The sequence below is a fragment of the Ursus arctos genome, unplaced genomic scaffold, assembly GCF_023065955.2.
Source record: "Ursus arctos isolate Adak ecotype North America unplaced genomic scaffold, UrsArc2.0 scaffold_17, whole genome shotgun sequence".
NCBI classification, from domain to species: domain Eukaryota; kingdom Metazoa; phylum Chordata; class Mammalia; order Carnivora; family Ursidae; genus Ursus; species Ursus arctos.
In genome coordinates this window covers 15,593,668-15,619,742 of record NW_026622841.1, presented here as the reverse complement: position 1 = coordinate 15,619,742, position 26,075 = coordinate 15,593,668, and the positions used below count along the sequence as shown (strand labels likewise).

The 26,075-nt window shown below is 45.3% G+C and overlaps 1 protein-coding gene and 1 long non-coding RNA gene across 2 annotated transcripts in view; both read right to left on the bottom strand.

The window, feature by feature from the left end:
- The window catches only part of CCBE1 (collagen and calcium binding EGF domains 1), a 225,886-nt gene extending 224,527 nt beyond the window's left edge, over positions 1–1,359 (bottom strand). The window contains exon 1 of the mRNA XM_026496408.4: positions 353–1,359. Within this exon, the coding sequence (XP_026352193.2) occupies positions 353–483 (131 nt within the window). The 5' untranslated portion in view covers positions 484–1,359. The remainder of the gene's footprint in view (positions 1–352) is intronic.
- Positions 1,360–9,773: 8,414 nt separating this feature from the next.
- LOC130543970 (uncharacterized) lies at positions 9,774–14,996 on the bottom strand. The gene is made up of 2 exons (XR_008959777.1): positions 12,928–14,996; positions 9,774–11,774 (listed from the first exon to the last, which is right to left on the bottom strand). It is a non-coding gene; the product is annotated as an uncharacterized LOC130543970 (long non-coding RNA).
- Between the last annotated feature and the right edge of the window lie 11,079 nt (positions 14,997–26,075).

The window sequence follows — 26,075 nt, the reverse complement described above, 5'->3', positions numbered from 1 at the left end:
GGGAGAGTGGAGGGCAGGGCGCGCGAGGGTTGCAGGGAGCGGCGTCCGGGCGCGCCGAGCAGGCTCTGGTCGCCGAGCGCGGACGCGGAGCGGACTCGGGGGCTGGGCCGGGCGGGGGTCCGCCGGCGCGAACGCAGCCCCGGGGTGGCCGTACCAGGGAGCCCCGACCCACTGACGGGGGAGCCCGGGCAGGGCGCGAAGTTTAATGCCGCCCAGGGTAGTGGAGCACCTAGCCCGTGCCAGCGGAGCCAGGGCGTTGGGGGTGGGCGGCGTGCGGGTGCCTGGAGGGCCCGGGGTACCGCCCCCACCCCACGAGCCAGGCGCGCACGCAGCCGGGGCTAGCAGCGCTTACCTGTCGCCGTCCTCGGGCTCCTCTCGGTAGCTCCACGTGTGTCCCAGCGCCAGGAGCAGCAGCAGCGGACCCAGGCTCCTGCCCAGCTGCCCCCTCGCCGCTGCTCCCCGACTCGGAGGCGGCGGCACCATCAGGGAAGCTCCCGGCTTCTTCCCGGCGCTGGAGCTCTCTCCCCGCCTGTGCTCGGCTTCTCCGCGGCCGCAGCCTTCCCTCTCCCCGGCAGGGGGCGCCGGAGGGCAGGGGCGTCTGCGCCACCTGCGCGATGCACCGGGGCTGGGGGTGTCGTGGAGCGGAGGGGTCAGGCCTGGAGTCGGGTGTGGGTGCAGATGCGGCGGAGGAGCAGGGAGACGGGTCGCCTGCGGTGCTAGGACGGCGCGGCGGTTGCGGGGGCCCCGCGGTCTCGCTCGGGATGTTCACTGGGGATCCACGGACTCGCCGGGCTTGGCTTTGGGCTGCGCCCTCCCCTCTCGCGTCTTCCTGGGCTGGGAGGGACGGGCAGGGCGCGCGAAGCCGGCGGCTGTGTGCATCTTGCCCCAGGCTAGCTCGCCCGGGAGGAGGAGGAGCCGGCTCACACCCCGGGGAGAGGGCGGAGGAGCCCAGGGGTTAATAAGCTTCCTTCCCGGCGTCAGGTCACTTCTGAAGGCCAGGGCAGGCCTCTGGTCGCCTTTCGCCCTCCAGCGCCCACGCCGTGCTTTCCCGCCACCCCGGGCTCCTCTCGGCAGGATTCGCAAGGAGGGAGTCGGGAGGACACGGCGCTTCCCCCCAGCTGCCTTTCCACGCCCGGGTCAGCACAGCTTACAGGGCGTAGCAGTCTGGCTTTCTTAAAACCTTAGAAGAAAGTTCTCTGGTCCTTTACCTTTGTTTGTAAAGCCGCTATTTTCTTCCTCACTGGAGCCGGGGACAAGTGAGGAGCGCGCTTTCTTCTCTCCCCCCACCGTGGGCGGGGGGGTCTTATATGCTCTTGCCCTGGGCGGCTTTCACGCGGTTTCCACGCCACGTGAGCCACCACACGTGAGCGCAGGAAACTCCTCGAACACCAGGTGAGACGCCGAGGGGCCCTTAGTCACCGGCCGCGCCCGCTGCTAGTTAACAGCCGGCTGTTCACCGGGAGCCCGCAAACCCCGGGGCGGCGCCGTCAGTCGGCTCGTTTGGTGCTGACCCCACTGTAATTCGTTATACCTCTGCATCTTAACGCTTTGTTGCACATCAGGAGTTTCTGTGCCTGGTAAGGAGGACCTCGTGACACAGACGTGCCCCACCGAGCCAGGCAAGTGGTCGTGGCCCAGAAAGAAATTGGAAGAGCAGGAGGTTGTAATGCCTAAGGTCTAAGGAACGCGTGGTTCTGCAGCTGCCGGACGGGGCGAAAGGTAGCTTGTTCACAAGTTACCGGTGTAAGCAGGTGCTTGGGTTCAGAATATTCTGGTCAACAGAGAATTACGTCACATACACCTTGACATTTTTAAGAGCAGTGGCAGCCTCCTCCTTCTGTAGAATGCTTTTATATTTTCCAAAGGTTTTCCACATGCATGATTTTATTTGATAAGCTACCCCTTGCAAGTAGAAATCCGATTTCTTAGTTCAGTAAGGTGGGTTTTTTCCCCTACAAATCTAACACAGACTTGGCAGGCCATAAAACAGACTTGATATTAAAATATGGTGCTACAGAGAAGGAAATTTCCACGTGGTAATTAGAAGACACTTCAGAAGCTTGCAACACCTGAGAATGAGGATCACGGGGTCAGGAAAAAAAACAAACAAACTCGGATTCGAATCCAGGCTGTGTGGCTTACTAGCTATGTGACTTTGGGCAAATTACTTAACCTTTCTGAAACTTATTTTTCTCATCTGCAAAATGGGGAAACCTCTCTCATAAATGTTTATGAGTATTAAATGAGGCAGTGCATATAAAGTATTTTTCACAGGGCCCTCCATGTGTTGAGTGCTCAATAGACTTACTATTATTTTTAATGTAATTATTGCACAGAATTTGCAGTTGTAACTTTCTAGCTTTGGGCTTTCTAGATAAATACAGGTTTATTTCACAATGGTTGTTTGGGCCTCTAAAGAGATACCTCTCTAAGCACATTGAAAAAGAAAGGCATCCTGGAACTTGTAAAAATTCTATCACTTTAGATTGTACCACAAACCTGTTTAGTCTCCATCCTGCAGGGAAGACGCTATCCTGTAGAAGTTCTGTTTTTATTTTACTACCAATTACTCTATTTTGATATCTTGCTATCTTTTTTTCTCATTTTTACTATGTTTTGCTTTTCTACTCTTTTCTACTCTTGCACTGTGGATGTTAGTTCTACAAGTAATAGAATGGTGGAGATTAGTTATCACTTTCGTTAATTAGTTAATAAGCCACATATGGAGGCACGCTGCTTGGCAGAGAAAGTAATTCAGGCTGCAAAATGGTAAAAGCAATACCATGCCCATTAGGCACAGCTGTGTAGCAGAAGACTGGGGACAAAGCCAACGTTGCCGCCACCTTATTTTCAGCCCCCCATACCCTGAGCGTGCACGACAAAGAGGCATCAGAGAAGGTGCTGGGGCCACGCAATCAGCCCAGGTTTGCCTGGGGAGGAAATCCCAGGAGTGGGTGGTCAGAGCATTTCTGGAAGAGGTGAGCTGGAGCAGAGACCTGGAGAAAACCTTTGCCCTGAGGCCTGGAATTTAAACTCCTTGGCAGCTACTGACAGCAGGACATTTAGTGTCAGGCTTGGGGTGGGGGCTGGGCTGGAGAACGCAACCGAGCAGAAGATGTGAAGGCCTTGTATGGATACCAGTCCCCCGAACAGTTAAACACTCTGCAAAAGACGAAACCTGCATTTGCTCAGGCTGCAGCCTGTATGGGAGACGTCGCAAGGGGGCTGAGTGTGGTAGGGACCTATGGGTCATAGGTGTTCTTTCCTGGCACCCTCACTCTCTCCCCCACCGGGCACGAGCTCCCCAGTCCCTGGCTTGCCCCCACCGATCTACCCCATTCCCTCGTTTATAAAACAGCGGATGAGAGGCCTCACCTACTGCCTCTTTCATAGGAGTGCGGCAAAGATTAATGATATGGCCCTAAATGCTCCTCGGGGGAGGCTCTGTAGGATTATTTCTTTTCAGCATACCACTCTCTGTGATGTTTTCCATATAGACCTGTCAGCTTCCCTGAAACAAACCAGAGTGGACTGTAACAGAATTACCATGTCCTCAGGACACGGGGCTGTGCCTAGGGCATGAATGCGCACTCTCAGCTCTAGGTTAGACTTCCTGGTGGACCGGATATTGAGTGTAGGGGGCAGCGCCAAGTGAGATTGGCTGACCTGAGAATCCAGAGGCCAGCATACAAAAGCAAAGCAAAAGGAAGAAAGAAAAGTGAGACTAGGCCATAGGACAGACAGAGCATGCCCTTCTAATGAGACCGAAGGCCCCTTCCACTCATTTTTAAGGGACTCCAATAACTTATTTGTACAAAATCAACTTAGTACTAGAAAAAAGAGACCCATAAAAAAGATAAATTACTATAAGAAACAGAACACCACGGGTTGAGGGCACAATTCATTTCATTCGTTCGTTCACATCCTTCCTTTTCATGAAAAAAGGATTTGTGGCGGCAAAAACATACTATTTTACAGTGTGTCGATTTCTCTATATTATATACATTATGTATAGTATATATTCTATATAGAATAGAGCAAGGTCAGATAAAGCAATTCAGGCAAAGGAAAGTCAGGATAAATAATAAAAAAGCTGAAGTGAAGTTAGCCGGCAGGATCCTTACACGGAAAGTCCGATGCTGAGCTGAAAGCGCATCACAGACCCGTTCGCAGATTCTCAGACATCCGTTCAAGGTACGTCTATGATCAGCTACAAAATCAGGTAACTGTAAAGGAAAAGCCTGTAAATTGCTAAAAAAATCCACAGATTTTTCCTGTTGGTCTCCCTGAAATACAGCCGCAGTCGTCTGTCAGGTAAAGGTCTTTTCATAGAAACAAGACTCAACAAGTGTGGGTAGAGTTCCTACGGAATTTGAGTGATAGCCATACGATATAATATCCCTAAAATAAACAGGTTGCCTTGATACCTTTCCTTCAGTTTCAGTTTTCATTGCCATACGGCCAGGCTGGCTTAGAGAAACAGGGTTACACCTTGAAAAGTGTTCCCGTGTGCCCGTCTCCAAGCCATCGTGAGGAAATGCTCCAGGCAAGAAGACTCAAACTTGTTAACCCAGTAAAAGGATTTTAAAGTCCTAGTTTTGGGGTGTGTACGCTGTCTTTGCCCTTCGTCTGCCTTTGTTTTAACTTGCACAAATTCTGAACATACATTGGAGCTTTGGGTCTCTGGAATTTTTGCCCAGGACAAGAAGAAACATCTATGTGCACGACAGAATCCCAATTTTTGCCTAATTTTGAAATAAAACCAATTTTAAAAGATTAGTTAGCCTATGTGTATATAGGCTGCTAAAAGAAAAATGTACAAACGATAAGAGAGAGAGAGAAACTTGTTACTTGGTTGAATGTCTCAAAAAAATCAAGACAAATTGTTCATGTGATTTGGATGTTGTATTCTTGAAAGTTCACACACACACACACACACACACACACACACTGAATCCCTGTCTGGCGTTTCTCCCAAAGGAGGAGCCTGTTGAAACAATGGGAGTGGCAGTCTCCTTGACCTGGCAGAGCTGCAGGATCCAACCCCAGGTCTCTAGGAAAAGTGTGTTCCAACACCACTCAACTTCGCAGCTCCTTCTGGGACAAATGGACATGCAGCTGGGATGGCCCCATTTCTTGGGTCCCCACAAGCATGAGCAAGGAAGGATAAGGGGCCAACACTAGAGGTAGGACCACCGGCCCTCACTATGTGATCTCTGGTCGAGAAAATGGCATCATTAGAATTATTGCAGGATTTATGAGCCGGCTCCTTTGAGTGTCAACCATGCCAATACACAGACTTCTGTGCTTCATTTTTGTAGAGCTGTTTATATCCCTTACCTCCATGCAGGTAAGAGTTCTTATTTAACCTTTATTCAGAACGAGGAGACACTGAGCTCAGTAATATGGTATCAAGCCAATTCGACAGGTAATAAGAATGTTGACCAGGAAAGTTTTCTAATCTGAGCCAAGATGTCCTTTGGGATATCTTGGTGAAATAAAGTGCTACCAGAGCCCCAGTACTATGATCTATAATTAAAATATGTTTTCCTTCTGGATATGAGAGGGAAAATATATTTACCTCCCTCTTTTAAAAAAATGGATAGAAATAGCATTAGGAAATGGGAAGAAATTGGACTTAAAAATCAGATTTACCTGGGTTTGAAATCCAGCTTACAACCTAAAACCTCTGTGACCCTGATCAAACTGTGAAATCTTCTCGGGACCCAGTTTATCCATAAATAATATAGAAACCACAGTGTCCAACTTGTAGGATTGTTGAAAAGAGCCAATGACATCAATAACGTGATGTGGCATCGGAGACTGTAAACGACAGCCAACATCACTTTCACTGTTTTTCTTCAAAAATTCGGATGCAATTGTGGTGGGCCATCCACCTGTCAGCTGTAATTTGCTTCCGTAAGAGGGAGTTTGTGTGGGGCGCCTGGGTGGCTCAGTCATTAAGCATCTGCCTTTGGTTCAGGGTGTGATCCTGGCATTCTGGGATCGAGCCCCACATCAGGCTCCTCCGCTGGGAGCCTGCTTCTTCCTCTCCCACTCCCCCTGCTTGTGTTCCCTCTCTCGCTGGCTGTCTCTCTGTCAAATAAATAAATAGAATCTTAAGAAAAAAAAGAGAGAGTTTGTGAAATGGATGGCCAAGGCTAGAGACATTCTATCATAGAAGACTAAGTGGCAGAATTGACACCGTGCTTGCTAATGGTAATGACCATTGCCCTTGAATTAGATGTTAGGGAGTGACTAAAGCTCTGGGTAAATCAAATCCATTAACGGTTGCTAGAAATGAGAACGTATATACTTGGAGAATCTCTGTGCTTCTGAGTACTGTGCCCGTCTGACTTTTATATATTTCAAAGCAAATCATGGGTTGGGTTTTTTTTTTTTAAGATTTTATTTATTTATTTGAACGAGAGTGCGTGGAGGTGGAGCAGGGGGAAGGGAGAGCAGACTCTGCCCTGAGCAAGAGCCGGAGGTGGGGCTCATTGTCAGGACCCTGAGATCATGACCTGAGCCTAACCAACGGAGCCACCCAGGCGCCCCAAATCAAATCATGGTTTAAAAGTGTTCAAGGAGTTGGCTAGTTAAGGCCCAGCTGTGGTCAATTCTAAAGTGGCACGAATGTTCTCTATGAATCTATTGGTGAGAATGCGCTAATTTCTTGTGAGCTTTTTCTCATTGGGTTAGGCCTAGAAAATTCACAACAGTGTGAAGGGCCCCTGCCTAAGGAGGCCACAGTCTTTCAGTAGGGCAGTTATGTTAAAACCAAATGTGGCAGTCCATATTATGTAGAGAAATCTCGAAGTGCAGTTTAAAGATGGTTAGATGCTTGTAGAAGGTGTGATACGTTTCTTAACCACAAGGGAGACCTGTTCTTGCTACAATACTAAGAAAGGCCACATTACTTCAAGCTTTTACTGGATGATGATGTTCCAAGAATTTGGCACAAAGAATAACACCAGGTGTGTGTAGACATTTTTAAAGTACTTTACAAGTATTATCTCATTTAATCCTTATTATAATCCTCTGCCACTGATTCTATTATCTGCATTTCACAGACAAGGACACTGAAGTAGAGATTTGCATTAACTGCCTAAGGTACACAGTTATGAGTAATGAGCTGGATTTGAACTGGGACCCCAGGCCCACGCTCTCAACACTTACATTAAATTGCCCTTTGGGGAGGTAAGCATCTGGGCAGTTTACTCCTAAGAGACAGACTACAACCAGGATGTTTGCCCTGGGGATATGAGAACCAGGGAGAAAGCCCAAGGTCTACCACCTTAACCAGTAACTCTGAGAATCTATCATGGTTCATGCTCAGGCATCATCTTTCCTCTGCAGCTCTACACCAATCAGCCGGTCCTAGAAGTTCTCACCTCTGTGTATGAGCTGACCTAGCTCCACAGCAAAGCTGAGCTATAGCCACTGGACCTGTCCTCGTGGGGCCACACAGTCGGCTAATTTATGTGGAATGCTGGCATGAGAAGAATGAGCTCAGGTTTCCAAATTCTTGGCACTCTGGCACTTCTGCAAACCATCCTTCCAATTCTGTCCTTGGCCCCGAGACAGCTCTTTATCAGACCTAGAACTCTTACAGAACTCCGAGATTATGAAAGGACTCGGGCGGGGGGTGGGGGGGTGGGGGGAGCATTCTTGCAGTCACCACAAAGAAATACCTAGGTAAAATATTTTTAAAATTTCAGAATCCAGCATAATCTCGTGGCATCTCCTTTCAACCCGTAACTGATTCTTTGAGACCCAGAAAGAATAAGAGGTGGATAAGCAGTTGCAACCAAGGTTTGCTCAGGAAACGTGGTGGAGTTTGGGACCTCTCCTGTCCTTCCCCTCCTTCTCCTCCCCTTCCCACTCCTCACCCCCCCCCCGCCCCGCCCCCCTGCCATTCTGTCCCCACACCCAGCACTCAGCGGCTGCTGGCTGGTCTGGATGTTTAAGAGCAGCATGGGTTTGCATTCTTCAGCCCTAATCTTTACCAACAATGCAGAATCCCAAAGGAATGCCAGATAAAATAAGCGGCCTTGCTTTAGGTTCACTTAATTGACGTGCGTCACTTTTTGTTTGGGACGTTTCGGGGCAATTGTTTGCCTTCTTTCTGCTTGATCAGTGATGTTTAGACCTGAGTGTATCTTTTAGTATGGTTTGTTCGGCTTGATCACTGATAAGTGTTCTGATAATTCATCAGAATAGAAGTTGGGACCTTGCGAATCTTCTTGCAGTTCCAGCATTTATCTGCAGTGTAATTATAATGAGCCGGAAAGCTACGTGTATGCAATTTGACGTGTCTTTGGCTCTTGCGTCTTCTCGTCCTGATGAAGACTAATGGGCCGTGACCCCTCATGTCGGTAACCCGCCATTAAACCCCCCAAGTGACCCACTTTGAAGCTGATCCCCTCTCAGGCTGCGTCCTTCCTTCTTGGCCACTCATCCCTGCTTTCCTTCTGGGTCTTTCTCTCGTTTCTGCTTTTTGCTTGCTTGCTTGCTTGTCCATTGTCTTCCATCCATCATTTTGCCGTAACTCCTCCTTGGCTCAGATTCTGCCCTTCTACCCACCAACTTTCACTTTCCAGCCTCTGACTTGATTGTCTCTTCTCCGTTATCTTCCTTCTGCTGCTGATCTTAAGTACGTCCTTCCCCCAGTGCACCGGTACAAAGTGTATTCCTTACTCAATCCTATTTCTTCCTTGCAATCGTTGGTTCTCAACCAGGAGGCATTTTTGTCACCCAGCAGAAATTCAGTTATATCTGGAGAGATATTTAGTTGTCACACTGGGGAGGGTGCTGCTGGCATCTCGTGGCTCGAGACCAGGATGTTCCTTACCCTCCTGCAGTGCACAGGTCAGACCCCTCCCCACCGTACACAACAAAAAATTGTCTGGCTCAAGACGTCAGTAGAGTCAAGGTTGAGAAATCCTGCCCTCCGGACATTTATCCCTGTCTCTAATTCTCTTATCTCCTGTTTCCAAATCCCAGTTGCTTAATCCTTCTCATCTCCAAGCCTGTTTCCCATCTTCTTGCTAGCGTTTCTTCTGTGCCCTGGCATTCTTCTCCTTGGCTGGATCTCCTTTACACCTTTAAACTCGGTCAGATCTCATCTCCTAGACTCTCTCTCTCTCTCTCTCGCTTCTCTTGCTTTTGCGTTCCCATCTTAGTTCAGCAGTTACCTTATCTCTCAGCTGTCCCGCAGTGACTAGAGGATCTGGGAAAATATTTTTCTTGGAATTCTGTTTATTCTCCAAGTTTTCACAAATCTAATACAGCCCTTAATCTTCTGGTTTCAAAGTCTCTCGAGCATATCACATGTGCCTGCAGGTGCAGCCCACGTCCTTCCGCTCACCTGCTGCTAGCCGTGGAGGCTGTCCTGTCCTTTCTCCAGTACACTGAGGCTTATGTGCCGCTTGCACTGGTGCGGCATAATTGCCAGTTCTTCTCCCACTGTGAGGGGGAGAAATACCTTCCCCTGTCTTCATTCATTAAAAAAAAAAAAAAAATCAAATGAGTGTTTGCTGTGTGGTAGGCAATGCCGGGTATGTTAGTGACTAAGGTAAGTAAGAGAACAGCTGTCCCCAGGGAGCTCCAGCCCTACCGGGGAGATCAGCAAGACAACTAACCACACCCAAACGAGGTGCGGCAGGCTGTCCTAGAGTCCGCAGGCAACCAGCAACGGGCTATCCGAGCAGAGAGGAGAAAACACCTACATTGGTTTCCTAGGGCTCTTATAAGAAGTTACCGCAATTTAGTGGCTTGAAACAATACACATTTATTATCTTGTAGTTCTACAAGCCAAGAGTCCAAAAATCAGTCTCGCTGTGCTAACATCAATGAGCCAGCCGGGCTTCGTTCCTTCTGCAGGATTTGGGAGCAGGTTTTGGTAGGGTGAGGGAAGGAAAGAACCAGAGAGCTTGTTCATTTTCTTTGAAGACTGGGGTAGAGCTTGCTGATCAAATGTTTGCCCGCAAAGGGACGCCTGGCTGGCTCCGTTGGTTAAGCGTCTGCCTTTGGCTCAGGTCAGGATCCCAGGGTCCCGGGATCAAGTCCTGCATCCAGCTGCTTGCTCGGCAGGGAGCCTGCTTCTCCCTCTGCCTGCTGCTTCCCCTGCTTGTGCGCACGATCTGACAAAAAAAAAAAAAAAAAAAAATCCTGGCATGCTACATTGCTTTCTCTCCTCCAGTACTAGCACTAAAGCCCAGCATTCGGAAAAAGACCATTGTAACTGGAGATTCTTGTGTTGGACCCCAAGGCACAAAACACCCAGGACTGTATAAGGAGCCCCTATGCCACGTGTGACAGCTCCGTGGACTGTATTTCTTTATTTCTCGCTCCTTGCAAAAACACTATCAACATTTAATCAGGTCTCAGAGAAAGGGGTCAGAAGGCAAGTGGTTTAAACTACCTACACTTAACAGCCCCTTCTTACAAAAAGTATCTTCTTTCTCTTAAGGCCAAACTCGTTCTTCACACTGTGAGCAATTAATAAATCAAAGCAGGTTGAGTTGTGTGGTTGCTATGGGAAACTCTACCCTTTGGGAGGCATTAAGCCTCATCTCTGAAAATCAAGACATTTTTGAAAAGTGTGAAAGTTACTCTAGTTCATTGATAGGGTGCTTTCACAACACTATGAAACTTGTAGGAAACAGTAACTATTTTGAGGCTGGTTTTATTTTTCTTCTGGCCTGAATTCCCTGAAATATAAGGTCAAGGTTAAGAAAACTTAGAGCAGTAGTTTAAGGGATTGAAGGAAAACAAGAAGATTTGGCATATGCCTTCAAAATGCTGTCATTCCTGTGAGGGGTACTTTGGTACAGAAAACTTGGTGTTAAGGAAGAGATTTTTTTTTTTCCCTGAGATCAAACGGATCACAGTACATTCGAAGCCCTTTTCCCTAAGCATTATCACTTTATATTTTCCCACGAGAAGGGCCTTTTCCCTGTGGGTGTATGGGTGTCCCTGAAAGGGCCGTATCCTGTTTGTCATATCACGGGCTCGGGTGCTGGTGCCAGACTAGGGATTACATGCACATTCTTCAGTGCTCTGTGAAATTAATGTGGTCTCACTGAGAACACGGCCCTCCGGGCATCCCTATCAAGGTTGACCTTGTGTCCTATTGTGTCTCAACACTTCTGCCCATCCTTTCTCAACTGTTCACTACATCCCAGGCACTCTTCTGAGTGATTACTGATGTGATGTCATCCAGTCCTTACAGCAAGCCTGCCAGTAAACCTGATTCCCATTTTATAGATGGGAAAAACCGAGGCCTGGAAAGGTCAATCACTCATCCAGAATCACCTGGCTACTAAGCAGCGGGGCCTGAAATCAGACACAGGCTGTCTGGTCTGGGAATGCACATGCTTAGCCACTATCCTCGCTGGCTCTGGCTCTAGACAAAAAAGACAATTTTGCATAAGAAGTCACTGTCCAGGCCACCCTCCCGACAGAAACATCATTTGGGTGTGTCACCATTGTTTCATAGAGCCCTCAGAGACCCCTAGTGGCCTGAGTCACCAGGCCAGACAGCTTGGGCTTTGCCTGCAGACAAGGTCTGGCGTTTCCTTAAGGACAGAGGAAGTGAATCCAAAGTTCATCCCACATAGTGTCCTGCAGCGAGTTCTCATCATCCGCAATTAGTTGGCCAAATTGGGTGCTTTATGGTATGGAGGTTCTCAGAGCAGTCCCTGTGTGAGCTAGATAGCTCTGCTGAGCTCCATGGCCACAGGCCGTGTGCATAATTCCAGGCAGCCACCCTGCAAAGTCATAAAGAGGGACGTTGGTGAGCAGATGGCAAAGGATGATTGCACATATTATCACAATTAGAAAAACTTCAGGCATGTGTGGGGGTGAAGTGTGTACACGCAGGCAAAAAGGAAGACGTGCTGCTCCGTAATTCACAAGAATACATTCAGAGCCACTCAGATTTGTCTAGAGCCTGGAACCCAAGTTTAAGATTTAAGACACGGAAACTTACATATTTTTCAATATTTCATTTAGGCCTTGTGCCTAATATACTCCTAATAAATGCCTGCTGAGTCAGAAGAAAAAGTTTGGGACACCGGGGTGGCTCAGTCGGTTAAGTGTCTGCCTTCGGCTCAAGTCATGATCCGAGGGTCCTGGGATGGAGCCCCACATCGGGCTCCTTGCTCAGTGGGGAACTTGCTGCTCCCTCTTTTTGTGCTCGCTCACTCTCTCTCTCAAATAAATAAAATATTTAAGAAAAAGGGTTTATTTAGCACATCGCTGCATTCTTCCTCTGTAGCATACACATCTCCTATCTGTTAAATGATTCCACTATGGTTGAAGAAGGGATCCAATTATGTTCATTTCATATGTCAGTTATGCACCATTTGCAAGGTTTTATCATCATCACCATCATCATCGTCATTGTACTAGTAGTGAAGATCAGCTGCTCTGGGTATGAACCCTGAGAGCTGGTATCCAGTGTCCAGACTGGCCTGTTTCACTGGGACCACATGCATTTAGCCCTCAGCTGGGCTGGAGGCTAGAGGATAGGTTGGCTGCCTTGCTTGGCCCTCTGTTATTTGATTTTTCTGGTTCTTTTCTATCATCCTAGTTTCTGAGGGTTTCCAGCAATAGCTGACTTTCCTGAGAAAAAAACACAAGCCGCAGAGGAATGACTGGGTGTGTAGGGGCCCTATGACAAAGGACTTAACAGAACCCCAGAGACAGAATAGGTGGTAAGCTGGACGGAAAACAGACGCCCACCCCAGCAGGGGCCGAACTGGCTCCCTGGGTGGACAGAGGGCCGAAGCAGACATCTGGACAGTGAGGCTCTGTCTGCAGCCACATCAGGATGAGATCCAGGATTGGAATGCCATTCCCCTCTTCCGGAATCTGGGTCAACGCTTCCGGCTCGCCAGTTATTATTACTCATGTAATTACCAGATAGTTGTGGGTTTCGAGACCCTCCAGATTCCAGTTCTTTCTGAAGTTCTTCACTGCTTAGCCACCCCGCCAGACCTGCACCGTCTGGGGGAGGGAGAGGAAACAGAATTAAAATTCCATCTGAAGCTTTCCCTACTGGCACAGTTCTGCTAGGAGGCAGAGTAGGAGAGGTTGGAAGTTGCGGTTTAATGAGGTGTTGTGATTGTTGGAGGTGGCCTGGTCCCCGCTGGGAGGTTACTGTAATCATGGTGAGGTCTGCCAGAGGCGATGGTGAGCAGACAGCGGAGGAAGGAGACCTCTGTGCGCTGTGCCCTGAATGTGCAACCCCCGCAGACAACACCACTTCCTTGGGAGACTGTGGTCTCACTTTTAGGGCCCAAAGTAATGTAAATGTTTTATGACGATCAGAAAGGAGCAGCACCTTCCTGCATTCTCCATGGCCAGCAAACCACGGAGCCTGAATGGAAACAGCTTTGTCATTCCCCCCGTGGAATGTTAGGGAAAAGTCTTGTAAAACAATTTAGCGGTGATGGAGTGAGTAAGCTATCCTTCCTCATCTCTTGCATTCCCCATCAAGGAATGCTCTCCAAACAGTTTCTAGCACCTCATATAATTCAGTCACGAGAGCCAGCTGTTTGGGGTTTTTGTTTGGGTTTATTTCACTTTGGAGGCAAGTGTTTCTGTATAGAAACGGCGTATTTTAGAAACAAATCAGAGAAGCGGTGGTCCTCACGGCAGCTCGCGGTTGCAGAGCTGAATCGCAGCACTCCGACCTCAAAGCGCATGCTTTGGCACACGATCGCAGCTGGCCAAGGCTGCTCCTACTTACTCATCTTCCTCTAGGCTTCCCAAACGTTTTCCTGGAATATGCTCATGGGGGGTGTTATTTATAATCTCACATAATCCTCAGTCTCATCCTGAACACATCCAGTGGTTTCTTTTCACACGAAGAGAAAGCTCACGTGACTTGGGAGGAATGCGAAGGAAGGTACTCCTTGGTACTCCTGACGCCTCCGACCTGCATCTACTTGGGGAGAGTCTCAGCCTCCTGCGGAAAGAAGGCTGAGAGTGACGGCCACTCACACACCCACTTGTCCGGGCCTCCACTTCGAGCGCACGCTGGACCTTCTGCAGGAGGATCCCAGGCGAGCTGCAGCGGGGCAACGCCAAGGATGGCGGTTCTGATCAGATGCTCATGTTACATCCTTGTTCTTGACTTGCCTGCTCACACCACTAGGCTCACCTTGAATCAGTGACGGATTCTGGAATGAACACTGGCTGGAAAGAGCTACACAATGTCTCTAAAAGAGAGAGCTCAAGGGGGCGCCTGGGTGGCTCAGGTGGTTGAGCATCTAACTCTTGGTTTCAGCTCAGCTCATTGATTTCATGGGTTGTGGGATGGAGTCCGCGTGGGCTCTGCACTCAGTGGAGAATCTGCTGGAAACTATCTCCCTCTCCTGCCCCTCTGCTCCTCCCCCTGCTCGCACGCTCTTTCTCTCTAAAATAAATAAAATCTTTTTAAAAAAGTGACAGCTTAGAGATACTACTCAGAGGAATGGGAATAAACCGGCCTTAGGGCACAGCCCGGAGTTGGCATTACCCCATGGGTTCACGTCCACGCCACGCCTTAGTAGCCAGGGGCCATGCCCAAGTTCCTTGACCCTTCTAGTCCTCAGTTCCCTCCTCTTTAAAATGGGGGTGATGACAATCCTCACTACATAAGGTCGCTGTGAGGTTAGATAACACATGGAAGGAGGCACAGGACGGAGGAGTCCTGGGCACATAAAATGTGCTTGGTGAACATACCATATATGTGTTTCTGTGAGTGCGTCCTGGTGACTGAAGAAATTATAAACAAGCATCCTAATTCCATCCTACACTTAGGATCATAACAAAGTCATTTAGTCATCGCTGTGTCTCAAATCTTTCTCCGGCACAACCTCAAGAACAGTGGTACTTAAACACCATTTACACAGTGCTTCAGATTGTATTGAGGCCCATTATCAACACAAAATGTCATTCTGTTATCTTTCATTGGTTCCAATGGAAAGAAAAATCATCTTACCCTTTATAAGGATCTTTGTCGAACGTGCTCTAGGAGTATTTTATAAATCATTCCCCCGCTGAGTTTATTTTATATCCTATGACTGCTTCATACCACCACAGGTATTCCGTAAGCACAGCTGGTTAAATAAAGCACGGGCGATTTGGCTACAGACAATGTCTCTGTGCAATTAATGTATTACTTTGCAATCAACTAATCAATGAAACTTGGGGTTTGAAAAAGTACTTTCTGAAAGATCCTAGTGGCTAATAATTACTCACCAAGAATGATAAGGAAAGAAAATATGAGGAAACCCACATTGCAATGCTCTCTTTGCTGATTCAAGATATTGCCAGTTGGCTGGCCGTTGGAATATACTGGGGCAGGTTTTTCTAATTAAGCATCATTCTGAGAAATATCTTTTTCTCCTTTGGCTCATCTGCAACTGAGATGGACTCAATTAGCCAAATCACAGATTATATGAGGAGTTAGGAAAATTTGTCCTTTCTTGCCATATTGTCCTATATCACACAAGACTGTTATACTGGGTCACGTCTCTCATGTCAAAATTCAGGGAAATCTGGGAAATTCCCAGAAAACCCTAGTTAACTCAGGAGGTTCCCTTACTAACGTTGTATTATTACACATGGAGATGTTATGCACTCAATGCTCACATGTTACTCTGGAAGTTTGGGATTTAAGCACAATATGTGTTGGTAAGTGACCAAAAGGGAACTTTTCATTATTCTATTAATTAAAGCCATTCCATGATTGCAGAAACATGTTTTTATTATTTATTCACTGTTTCCAGCTAAGCAATAGGAACAAATACTCATATGTGGTATTTCAATTACTCAGGGCTTTAACTTTCCATTTCCTGGTGTTATGGATTTGATTGTGTCCTTCAAAAAGATACGTTGAAGTCTTAACCCCAGTACCTCAGTATATGACCCTATTCGGAAATAGGATCATTGCGGATGTAATTAGTTAAGGTGAAGTCATACTGGAGCAGGAATGTCCTTAATCGATACGACTGATGTCCTTATAAAGTGGAGAAAAGGCATACAAGCAAGGATGGCTGTATGACACGTAACAGGCAGAAGCTGTGACGGTGCATCTATAAGCCAAAGAAACCAAGGTTTGTTGGAAAACACCAGAAGCTAGAGGAGCTGAGGAGAATTCTCCCCTACAGGCTTCTGAGGGAATACGGCCCTGCCAACACCTTGATTTTGCACTTCCGGCCCCCCAAACTCTGAGACGATAAATTTCTGTCATTTTAAGCCATGCAGTTCGTGGTACTTTGTTACAGAAGTGCTAGAAATCTAACACACCTGGTTTGTACATTTCTTTAAACTCTGTTGGATGTCAATTTGTAGAACAGAAAGGGAGAGCTGCGTTAAACATTCTGAACTTAATCCTTCAACCATTCGGATCTGCTAACACTTCAAGCCACATCGATATGTCAGTATTGCCACACGCTCGGTGGTCAACCAGAGGGCTACCATGGCTCCTTAGAATGCTACACGCAGCCCCAAAAGTCCTTACGATGAAAAGCCATTGACACTGTGAACTGTCAAAATTCTGTGATTTAAAGCCTTAATATGTCTAGAAGAAAATCACTAGAAAGTGTCACCAGGAAAGCATATGTTACTCTTAGTTCCAAGATAATAAATAAGCCCGATATGAACTTTTAAAGAGTTTTTGTGACTTTTGTTGGCACTGGTGAATTTTGGCTCCCGTCCTGGTTAGCCTCACTAGAAATAGCTGAATTGTTTTAATCACAAGGTCTATGAAGAAAAGTTGTAAAGTTGTATGAAACAGAATTTGATCAATCTCTGGGATATACTCCTTTTGTTTTTAGTTGTTTTTCAAAGCTGTGCTTTATAAATTGTGTGGAGGGGAACCTGGCTGACTCAGTCAGCAGAGCCTGCAACTCTTGATCTTGGGGTTGTGAGTTCAAGCCCCAAGTGTAGAGATTACTTAGAAAATAAAATCTTAAAAAAATAAAAATATACTGTGTAGAAGACATTACGTAAGAGCATTGACAGATGAAAATAATGATAGTTTAAGAAAGCGATTGAGTAGAGGATATCTACCTGCAGGCATATTTGACTGCTACCAAAGCTTAATATATATTTTGGTGAGAAAAATTAGGATGAGAAATTCATATATAGTTTGATACCAATTAAGCAAAACAAAATCTGTGCACAGAAAAATGTTAATGGAGACAACTGTTGTGTAGTGGGATTTCAATTTTTATACTTACTGTCCTCCAAATTCTTAACATGAGCAGAAATTACTTCTCTAATCCCAAAACAATTTAATGTTAAAAGTAATTATTCCAAAACATTAATAGTCATTTTCTTTGGATTATAATATTGTCAATGATTTTTTTCATTCCAAAATAGGTTTTTTATTTATTTCACAATGAAAGAAAATTAAACTTAAAAAAATTGTTTATGCCGGGGATGTACTGTATGGTGACTAACATAATAAAAAATCATTTAAAAAAATTGTTTATGGATGATCTAGTCACATGGGTGTCTGGAAGATGTTAAAGCTGCTTTAAAATGACCCATGAAGGTGCACCTGGGTGGCTCAGTCCGTTAAGCATCTGCCTTTGGTCCAGGTCATGGTCCCAGGGTCCTGGGATCAAGTCCCGTGTTGGGTCCCCTGCTGAGCGGGGAACCTGTTTCTCTCTCTCCCTCTGCAGCTCCCCTTGCCTATGCGCTCTCTCTCTCTCTCTCTCTCACTGTCAAGTAAATAAAATCTTTACAAAAATAATAAATCTTTAAAAAAAAATAAAATGACCCGTGAAACTTTTGAGGTGATGTCATGAGCAACTACCATATGCATGTTGCAGATTGTGTAAGGCTTCTCAACTCTTCTCCTATTCCTGTACTCATCATGTGACTTTGCAGTTCCTGCCGCTAGTGACAGAGAACATTCCTCTACCCCACTGATGCCAGGCTAGGTCTTGTGATTTGTTTTGGCCAATAGAGTGTAACAGTGTACCAGTTTTGAGCCCAAGTCTTAAGATACATCACATTTCTGCTTCCTAATTGACACATCTGCCATCACCATGAGAGGACCCTCCCAAGAGCTGTTACTGCTCCGTTAGCCTGGGTAAAAGAACACACATGGAGCAAATTCAAGCCCAACCCACAATGAAGGGCTAAGCCCAGCAAGCCAAAATTACCCAGCTGAGCCCAACCTAGATCAGCCAGCCCTTCAATCAACCTATGGACCTGAGTGCACAAAAGTAAATGTCTCTTGATGAAGGCTATTGAGTCTTGGGATGGTTTGTTATACAGCAAAGACTGACAAAATCTCACTGATGAAGATACGATATTGACTTGGATGAATAATGGCCCAGTATGGGGAGTGACAAAGTATGTCAACCCAATATGATAAAAGGTCCTTACGCTATAGCTTAAAAATATAAATGGCCCCACATCTTGATGAAATGGGTTTTTGTGGATTTGTATGTGAGTTTCCAATGTGTGTCTATGACAAAATTATTGAACGTATGACATACACTGTGTTCATATTTAGTTGTCTTTTCTAGCTTTCAGTTAAACCCATGAAATATACATTTTTCACTCTGTCATATTCTGGTTCCCATTGATGAATGGTATTTTGAGTTATAATTCTCAATGTTCATTTAGCAGCTTACTCGAAGAATTCTAAGAATATTAACCATAGTGCACTAATATTTGGTGTGCGGACTGGAATCATCCCTCTTTTTTAGAGCAAGTTTTTCCACCCTTGGCACTATTGGCATTTTGAGACAGATAATTCTTTGTTGTGGGGAACTGTTCTATGCATTATAAGCAGCATCCCTGATCTCTACCTGCTAAATGACAGTAGCACACACTGCGATCCCCAGTCGTGACAGTCAAAAACATCTCTAAACGTCCCAGAAGGGTAAATTGAGATTCGGTTTGGTTAAGTCAAATTCACAATGATAAATATCACTGGCCACTTTTTAAAGTCTGGGTTTATAATAATTCAGACAAAAAAAAAAGAAAGCTCTAGAACTTCTGATTCTTACGGTCATCATAAATATATTGTTACTGGAATGGGAGAGCCCGAGAATGTGTTAATGGCCTGACAGGTAGATTGTTTTGAACCTATCTGCACCTACTCTGCAGTCAGGCTAGAACTTCCCCATTGCACACACTAATGGGCAGCTTGAGGGGACAAGCAATACTCTGGGTATTGTTTTTAGGGTACAGAATCATGACCAGCTTAACACCTCATAAAAACAAACAGGGAATGGCGAAATTCTAACTATAAATGAGGAACTTCAAATACCACCTTACTCAAAGATTCCATTTCTATCAGACAAAGGATGAAGCAAAATTTAATTTCCTGACAATTTATATGCTCTAGCAGGAATGTGGGCAAGCGCCAGTTAAGTGCTAAACCTGACTGTGGGCCATGTGGTTAAAATAACATCAAAACTGAGCTCGTATTCATGATTATATCCTTTCTGGGGGGGAGCTCAGATGAGTTTGAACTACACCTTCAAACTACGCACTCTGGTAGCAGATCTTCGAACCCTCCATGCCATTTGACCCTGGGCTTCTTCATAGAGCTCTGAATCTCAGTTTCCTTGTCTGCAGAATGAGAAGGTTGAACTAAATAGGGGCCGTGATCCCTTCGAGCTAAAACATTCTTTGAGTTATCTAATAGTTCATTTGTCCATGTGATAGTCCACACAACAAAGCAACTGGGCTGAGTTGGGAGCTCCTTCCTTCCTTCCTTTCTTTTTAGACCTTTTATTTATTTGAGAGTGAAAGAGAGAGAGAGAGAGAGAGAGAGAGAGAGAGAGAGACAGCGTGTGCAGGAGCAGGGGGAGGGGCAGTAGGAGAGGGAGAAGCAGACTCTTAACCAACTGAGCCACCCAGGTGCCCAGGGAGTTTCTTATAATAAGATCTGCCTTACGCTTCAAGCAATTTGTCCAAGAAGATTTTTACCCAAAGTAGCAAAACATGCCCAAACACAGTAGAATGCATCTTTCCATTCTCATTTGAGACTTATCAAGAGATCCAGTTTAGACCACTAAGGGAGTAGGAAGAAAAAGATTCATTGATTTATCACTGGAAACGCAACAGATTTAAGAATGTTATACCAAAAAAAGACTGGTCCCTTTAAGACAGAGTAGAGGAGGATTGCAAATGTGATCACATCACTAAGTCACTAAATAAAATGAGAAAGGAATCCCAGAGAATTATGTTGGGAGGTCAGGAATGATTTCTAAAACCACCAACCCATCAATTGAATTTATTGGATGTGAAAATTTGTGATCAGGCTAAAGAAAGAATTTCCATAACATGTACAGAAAAAATGGTGGAAGAAATACATGTCTATTTAGAGGCATTCCTTAAAGACTCTAGTATATGCTGAGAGAGGAGCCTCTGGAATGGGGAAGAGAGAGAAAAAAAAACTCTTCCTCCAGGGTTGTTGACCAGCTGAGAGCAAGGAAGTCTCAACGGAGCCTTTAAGACATGGTTCTTTTACAATCTGTATACATACATGTATGTGTTTTTTAATGAAGGCATAGCAAAAATAAGTAATTCTTGTTTTTAAAAAATAAAGTAAGATTAAATAATAAAACATGGTTCTCTTGAGAGAAGGGAATGAAAAGAGTCCTTCAGTCGATGAGTAAAACGTGTAAGCTTACAGCCTCAACGATGCTCACCTCCCCATCCGGAGTGCCAGCGACTGATTCTTTATCCCTATGGACTACGGACAGACCACCCCACGATAGGGCCCCCTCCCCCCTGCAACACACCCCTGCAACCTGCACCCTTACCTCTTCAGGTTGGGAATATCCAGGCTCACTCTGTAAGTTCTTTGCTCATAGCCATGATGCTAGGTTTGTTTGCTTTAAAACAAAGAGGTAGTCATGGAATTTCCTAATTTACTCATTTTTAAAAGTATCTTCCAATTTTACCAGGAGGGAATTGGAATTTGTATCCAATTTGTATTTGCAAAGACTTATAAAGAACACAAAATGCAAACAGGCTGATCATGGGGAAACCCGCAGGAGGCATTGCAAATCCTTTCTAATGCATGCTGTACGGCTCTACGTTCTTGCCTCTTACACGGGCATACCAGAAATACTTTATTTAGTTAAAGTGAATGGAAAGATCCAGCACTTGGAAAGAATTGTCACTAGCCTTGTTTGTTCCAACAAACAACTAAACTTCTTATTGCTCAATAAAAATCAAAACTGACAGTTTGTAAAAACCAGAAAACATAAAATCTTGGACTGTGTTTTGGGCTGACTGATATTTCCAGACTCTTACCATGATCCTGAGGGAGAAGCCTAGTTAGGTTTCCACGATGTCAGTGAAAAAATACTTCTCTGGAAAACCTGCTACAAATTGGCCAAAAGTTTTTCCAATTCCAATTCCAGTTTGTATGTATTGAAAGATTTTGGGCCCGTGCAACAGCCTTAGATGGGAAGTCAGCTGACATCATCACAAGCTTGAAGACTCCTGCAGAATTCTGTAACTAACAATACGATCAGGTAAAACAGCAAGAATTTGACATCTCATCATGGTTTCTATTCTCTTAATGCTGGGTCTGCGGCATATTTTAAAGATTCACTTGACTGAAATAGACTTTAGCTATGTCTCTGTAAGCCAAACGAAGAACAGATTTGAGTTAAGTAATTGTCTGAACATGGCAAACATGAACAAGGACATGGCAAGGGAGAACTTACCCTTCAAACAGGGTCCACTGTAGAAGATACTGGTCTAGCTACATGGGGAGAGATGAATGAACATAGTACGTGGATAACACTGAGGGCTTGTGGTAGGCCGAATTCCAAAATGGACCTTCAAGATTACCTGCCCTAATCCCTGGAACTGTAAATACGATGAGATATCACACATCCAAAGCCCTCAGTGAGTGTGAAGGTCTTAGTATTAACACTTGTCCTCGTGGCCTGCTAGTCAAATCCATTGATCCTTTTCAGTCACACGATATATAAAATATGCCGGGTGCATGCCCAGGGTCAGATTTGGACTCCAATTAATTTATGTTACAGTAACTAACCTGCTGAATTCAATACCATACTGATTTTTTTTGGATATTATAACTAATTGTAATTATATAGGGCATCATTTATTAGTTAAAAAAAAAATACTGGTCTCGAAATTGTACCGTAGCTGTCTATTGTGTGCCTGAACAAATTAGCTAGGGTTTTAGATGATGGACAGAGATATTTGCTGTTTTTCTATAGAGAAAGCTGAACACTCATTGAACTTTTACAAATGAATAACTGGATTTATTTGAACATGATAATGTTACCATATATAATTCCTTTGGCTAATCCGCTTTTTAATTGCAATGCCATCAATGAGATATCAAGTTCTTTGTGTTTTGTTTGTTTGCTTTTCCCATGACTGAAGGAGGAAATACTCATACGGAGGAAATTCTATCTAAATAAATGTGGCAACTGGGTTAAAGAAACTTGGTACTCCTGTTGATGACATTATGAGTGTGCTTACTTAGGTTGCTTTGCTTTTTTGTACCTTTTGTTCATTCATTTATATTATTTATATATAAAAATATAAAAATATTTATATTACTTACATATAAGTATTTAAATGTAAATATATTTATATGTAAATATTTAAATGTAATGTTTATATTATTTATATGTAAATACTTGACACATATTTATATTATTTATATATAAATATATATTTATATACACTTATTCCAGAACATGTGTTGACACTTTACTCTGTGCTGGGTTAGGAAACAATGACAAAGTGCCTACTCTTAATGGAGACTATAAACATGTATGAGCTACTATTTGTTGCCAGCTTGCCCGTGCAAACACTGTGTTAGGTACTGAACATGGGTTGTCCCTCTCTCTCTCTTTTTTTTAAAGATTTTATTTATCTGCCACAGAGAGAGAGCGAGCGCACAAGCAGGCAGAGTGAGAGGGAGAAGCAGATGCCCTGCTGAGCAGGGAGCCAGATGTGGGCTCCAACCCAGGTCCCTGGGATCATGACCTGAGCCGAAGGCAGATGCTTAACCAACTGAGCTACCCAGGTGCCCCCTTAAACCTCCTCTTCTTGTTATGTGAATCACTCTGTGCTCTTCGAACAAAAAGTCCCAGCCTTTGCCCTTGGCAGACAGCCAGGTCCCCAAATGCAACCCAGCCTTGTATATCTGACCCGAGCTGCTTCTGTGTGGCCTCACTGGGTCCCTAACCCACCTGGCTTCTCCAGCCCCTAATGCTCTATCACATCCCCACTTCACTCCCCAAGTATCAAGCTGTTTTGTCTGTTCCACCTGATGTTCCAAACTAGATCATAAGTTCTAAATTAGATTATAAAGTTCCCCAAAGGGGCAACTGGGTGGCTCAGTTGGTTAAGCGTCTGCCTTTAGCTCAGGTTGTAATCTCAGGGTCCCGGGATTGAGCCCTGCATGGGGCTCCCTGCTGAGTGGGGAGCCTGCTTCTCCCTCTGCCCTCCCCCGCTTGTGCTCTCTCTCTGTCAAATAAATAAATAAAACCTTTTAAAAAATTAACGAAGTTCCCCAAAGCCTGTATTTTCTTTTCTCTCTTAGGTAAGAGACTTAGGGTATAACTTAGGTAAAGACTTAGGGAATAAGTTAAAGTGGTCGTTTGCATTGCTACATTGGTTCTCTGGCCCTAAAAACATGAATAGATTCAGAGAGAGAAAAGGAGGTGATCCATATAAGCCTAAACAGGATGTGCTTGCGTGGCCCCTTCCCTCTCCTTCAGTTTAGCCCTGCCTTGTCAGAATGTTGCCTACATCCTACAACTGCAGATTTTGCGTGACTCGTTTTGCAATGACCACATCATCCCAGTTTATATAATATGCACTGGGTTTGTATCTCTACCTTAAGCCTTTGGGACACAGCCAAAGCTAGAGGTCACTGGAGCACCCACTTAGCCTGAACTTGAAGGACAGAAGCTCAAGAGTCTGTCATCAGCTGTCTCTGGCTCTGAAAACTCACAGACCTTTGTACTATCTATCCCTGTGATATTTAACACCTACCGCCTTGAGATGTCATTTTTCACAGCTGTGTATCCTACCAGCTCCTGGGCAGCAACACGGCCTCGCCTGCCACCGGGGGCAAGAGCTCTCTGAATGACTGTTAGCTGGGCCTGGAGTTACAGATGGGATTACTGCCGGGACCTCTAGTCTGGAAGCTGCTAGGGTGTCACGCGGTGTTGATAACCACTGGCTCCTCAAAGTGGCTCTGGGCAGCCGAGAGTCCTTCCCACTTTGGGATGTTTGGGCTGAACCCTTGACATCCACACTCTACCTTTCCCATCTCTTCCCTTTTGGAGTATCGGATGCCGAGCACTTGTGGTCATGACATCATAGAATTGCCTTGCAGGCTCGTGGAAGACAAAAGTTTTAAGGCAGAGAAAAATTCTATGGGATTTCACCCATTCTCATTCCATCTCTATATTATTTGCCATGTCCTAACCTCAGCTTGAAGAACTTGCATTTCTTCTTCTTCTGGGGGAAGAGAAATAGGAGTGGGCTCCAGAATGGTCTCTCCTCTCCTCTGGGAGAACTGGAGTATTAGCCTATAGACTAACCCAGTTCTCCCAGAGATTCCTTCCTTAGGGGGCCTCTGGGAGCCATTTATCATTGGGAGACCAATGGGGAGCTAAAAGCTTGTCATTTGTTGAGACTTCTCCTCCCTCTCACGTCTGCCTAGGCGATCCAATGTCATGTGTGGACCGTGTTAGGGATGATGTATAAGCAATACCGGCATGCCTCACTTTATCCTCCACCTCACACGAGTAGGTGACAGAGTAGATCTCCATGCCATTGGGAAGGCCTTCATAATCACTCTTCCTTGCTCATCCGCCTCTCTATCCTTCAGACACTCTTAGATAAGGTAGTGTATGTAGGAGGATTCCAACTGACCGCATAGGAGATAGATTAGAATTCCCTCTTCATGATTTACATTATTTAAAGAAACATTCCCTAGTTCCTCACTCTGGCTTTTCATAGATTTGGCTTCCTTGAATAGTCTCGAACCACTTCCCGACCACGTATTTCCTCTCTGGAAGGTACGAATGAAGCCTGCTGTAATCCTTTCCTTATTTATCCACTCTTTTCACTCATCTCTGCTATGGTCCTGAGGCTTTTTCTTGGATTTCTGCAGTTGGTGGTCATTACTTCCTGAGCAGAACAGAGTTTGTTATATGTCTCGGGGGTTCTTTCCAGAATCACGCTTAACAGTTTGGCCTCATACTCAAGTGGTCAGAGAGGACGTTAGGTCACACTCCTAGTCATCATCAGAATTAAAACCTGTTCAGGATTTAATGAAGGCCACCAACAACTGTCTGCCTTGCCAAGAAGGATATGCTCTCCTAGGTAGGCCAAATGAGTACAGTTCTCCAGCAGCCCATCGAAGAGGGATAGTTTGAAATGTGCATGTAGAAAAAAAAATGGACTCAATGTAAATGAGATGTCAGTTCCCTCAGGAATGCCCCCAGTTGAGTAATTCTGAGTGTACTCACCATTCCGTGGTAAATGTGAAGTGTTTGCAGGACAAGGTTGGTGACACATAGGTTACTTAATGGTGAATAAATCTGATAAAATTAAAAATGCTTCCGGCACTAAACTGTGTGCTCATGTTTGTACCACATGAATAAAAGGGATGCTATTTACTGGAAAACCTACATGTGTAAGGCTGCATAACTCAAGAGTTACACGATAGTCTAAGAATTGTCACATGCTGAGCTTTCTGTAGGATGCCTTCTTGGTCCCTCTGTCATGGGCACTGGAACAAGATGCTCTAAGTGACATTGGTGATCAGCAGCTTTCTTCCCCACCATGCAGATAATCTCCAGTCACCCTCGTGGGACATACCTGTCAGTCCCATAATTGGGAGCTGGGAGTGGGGGGCAAAGACAAGAGCCACAATCCCTTCATCTTTATAGGGCAGCTCTAAAACCAGCCCTGTTTTGAGTGAATGTCGATTGTTCTTTCCTTCTCCTAATCCTATCTTAATCTTCCATTTTTTTCCCTCCAACAAATTCCTAAAATAGAGATGGGCAGAGGTTCAAGGAACATTGGGG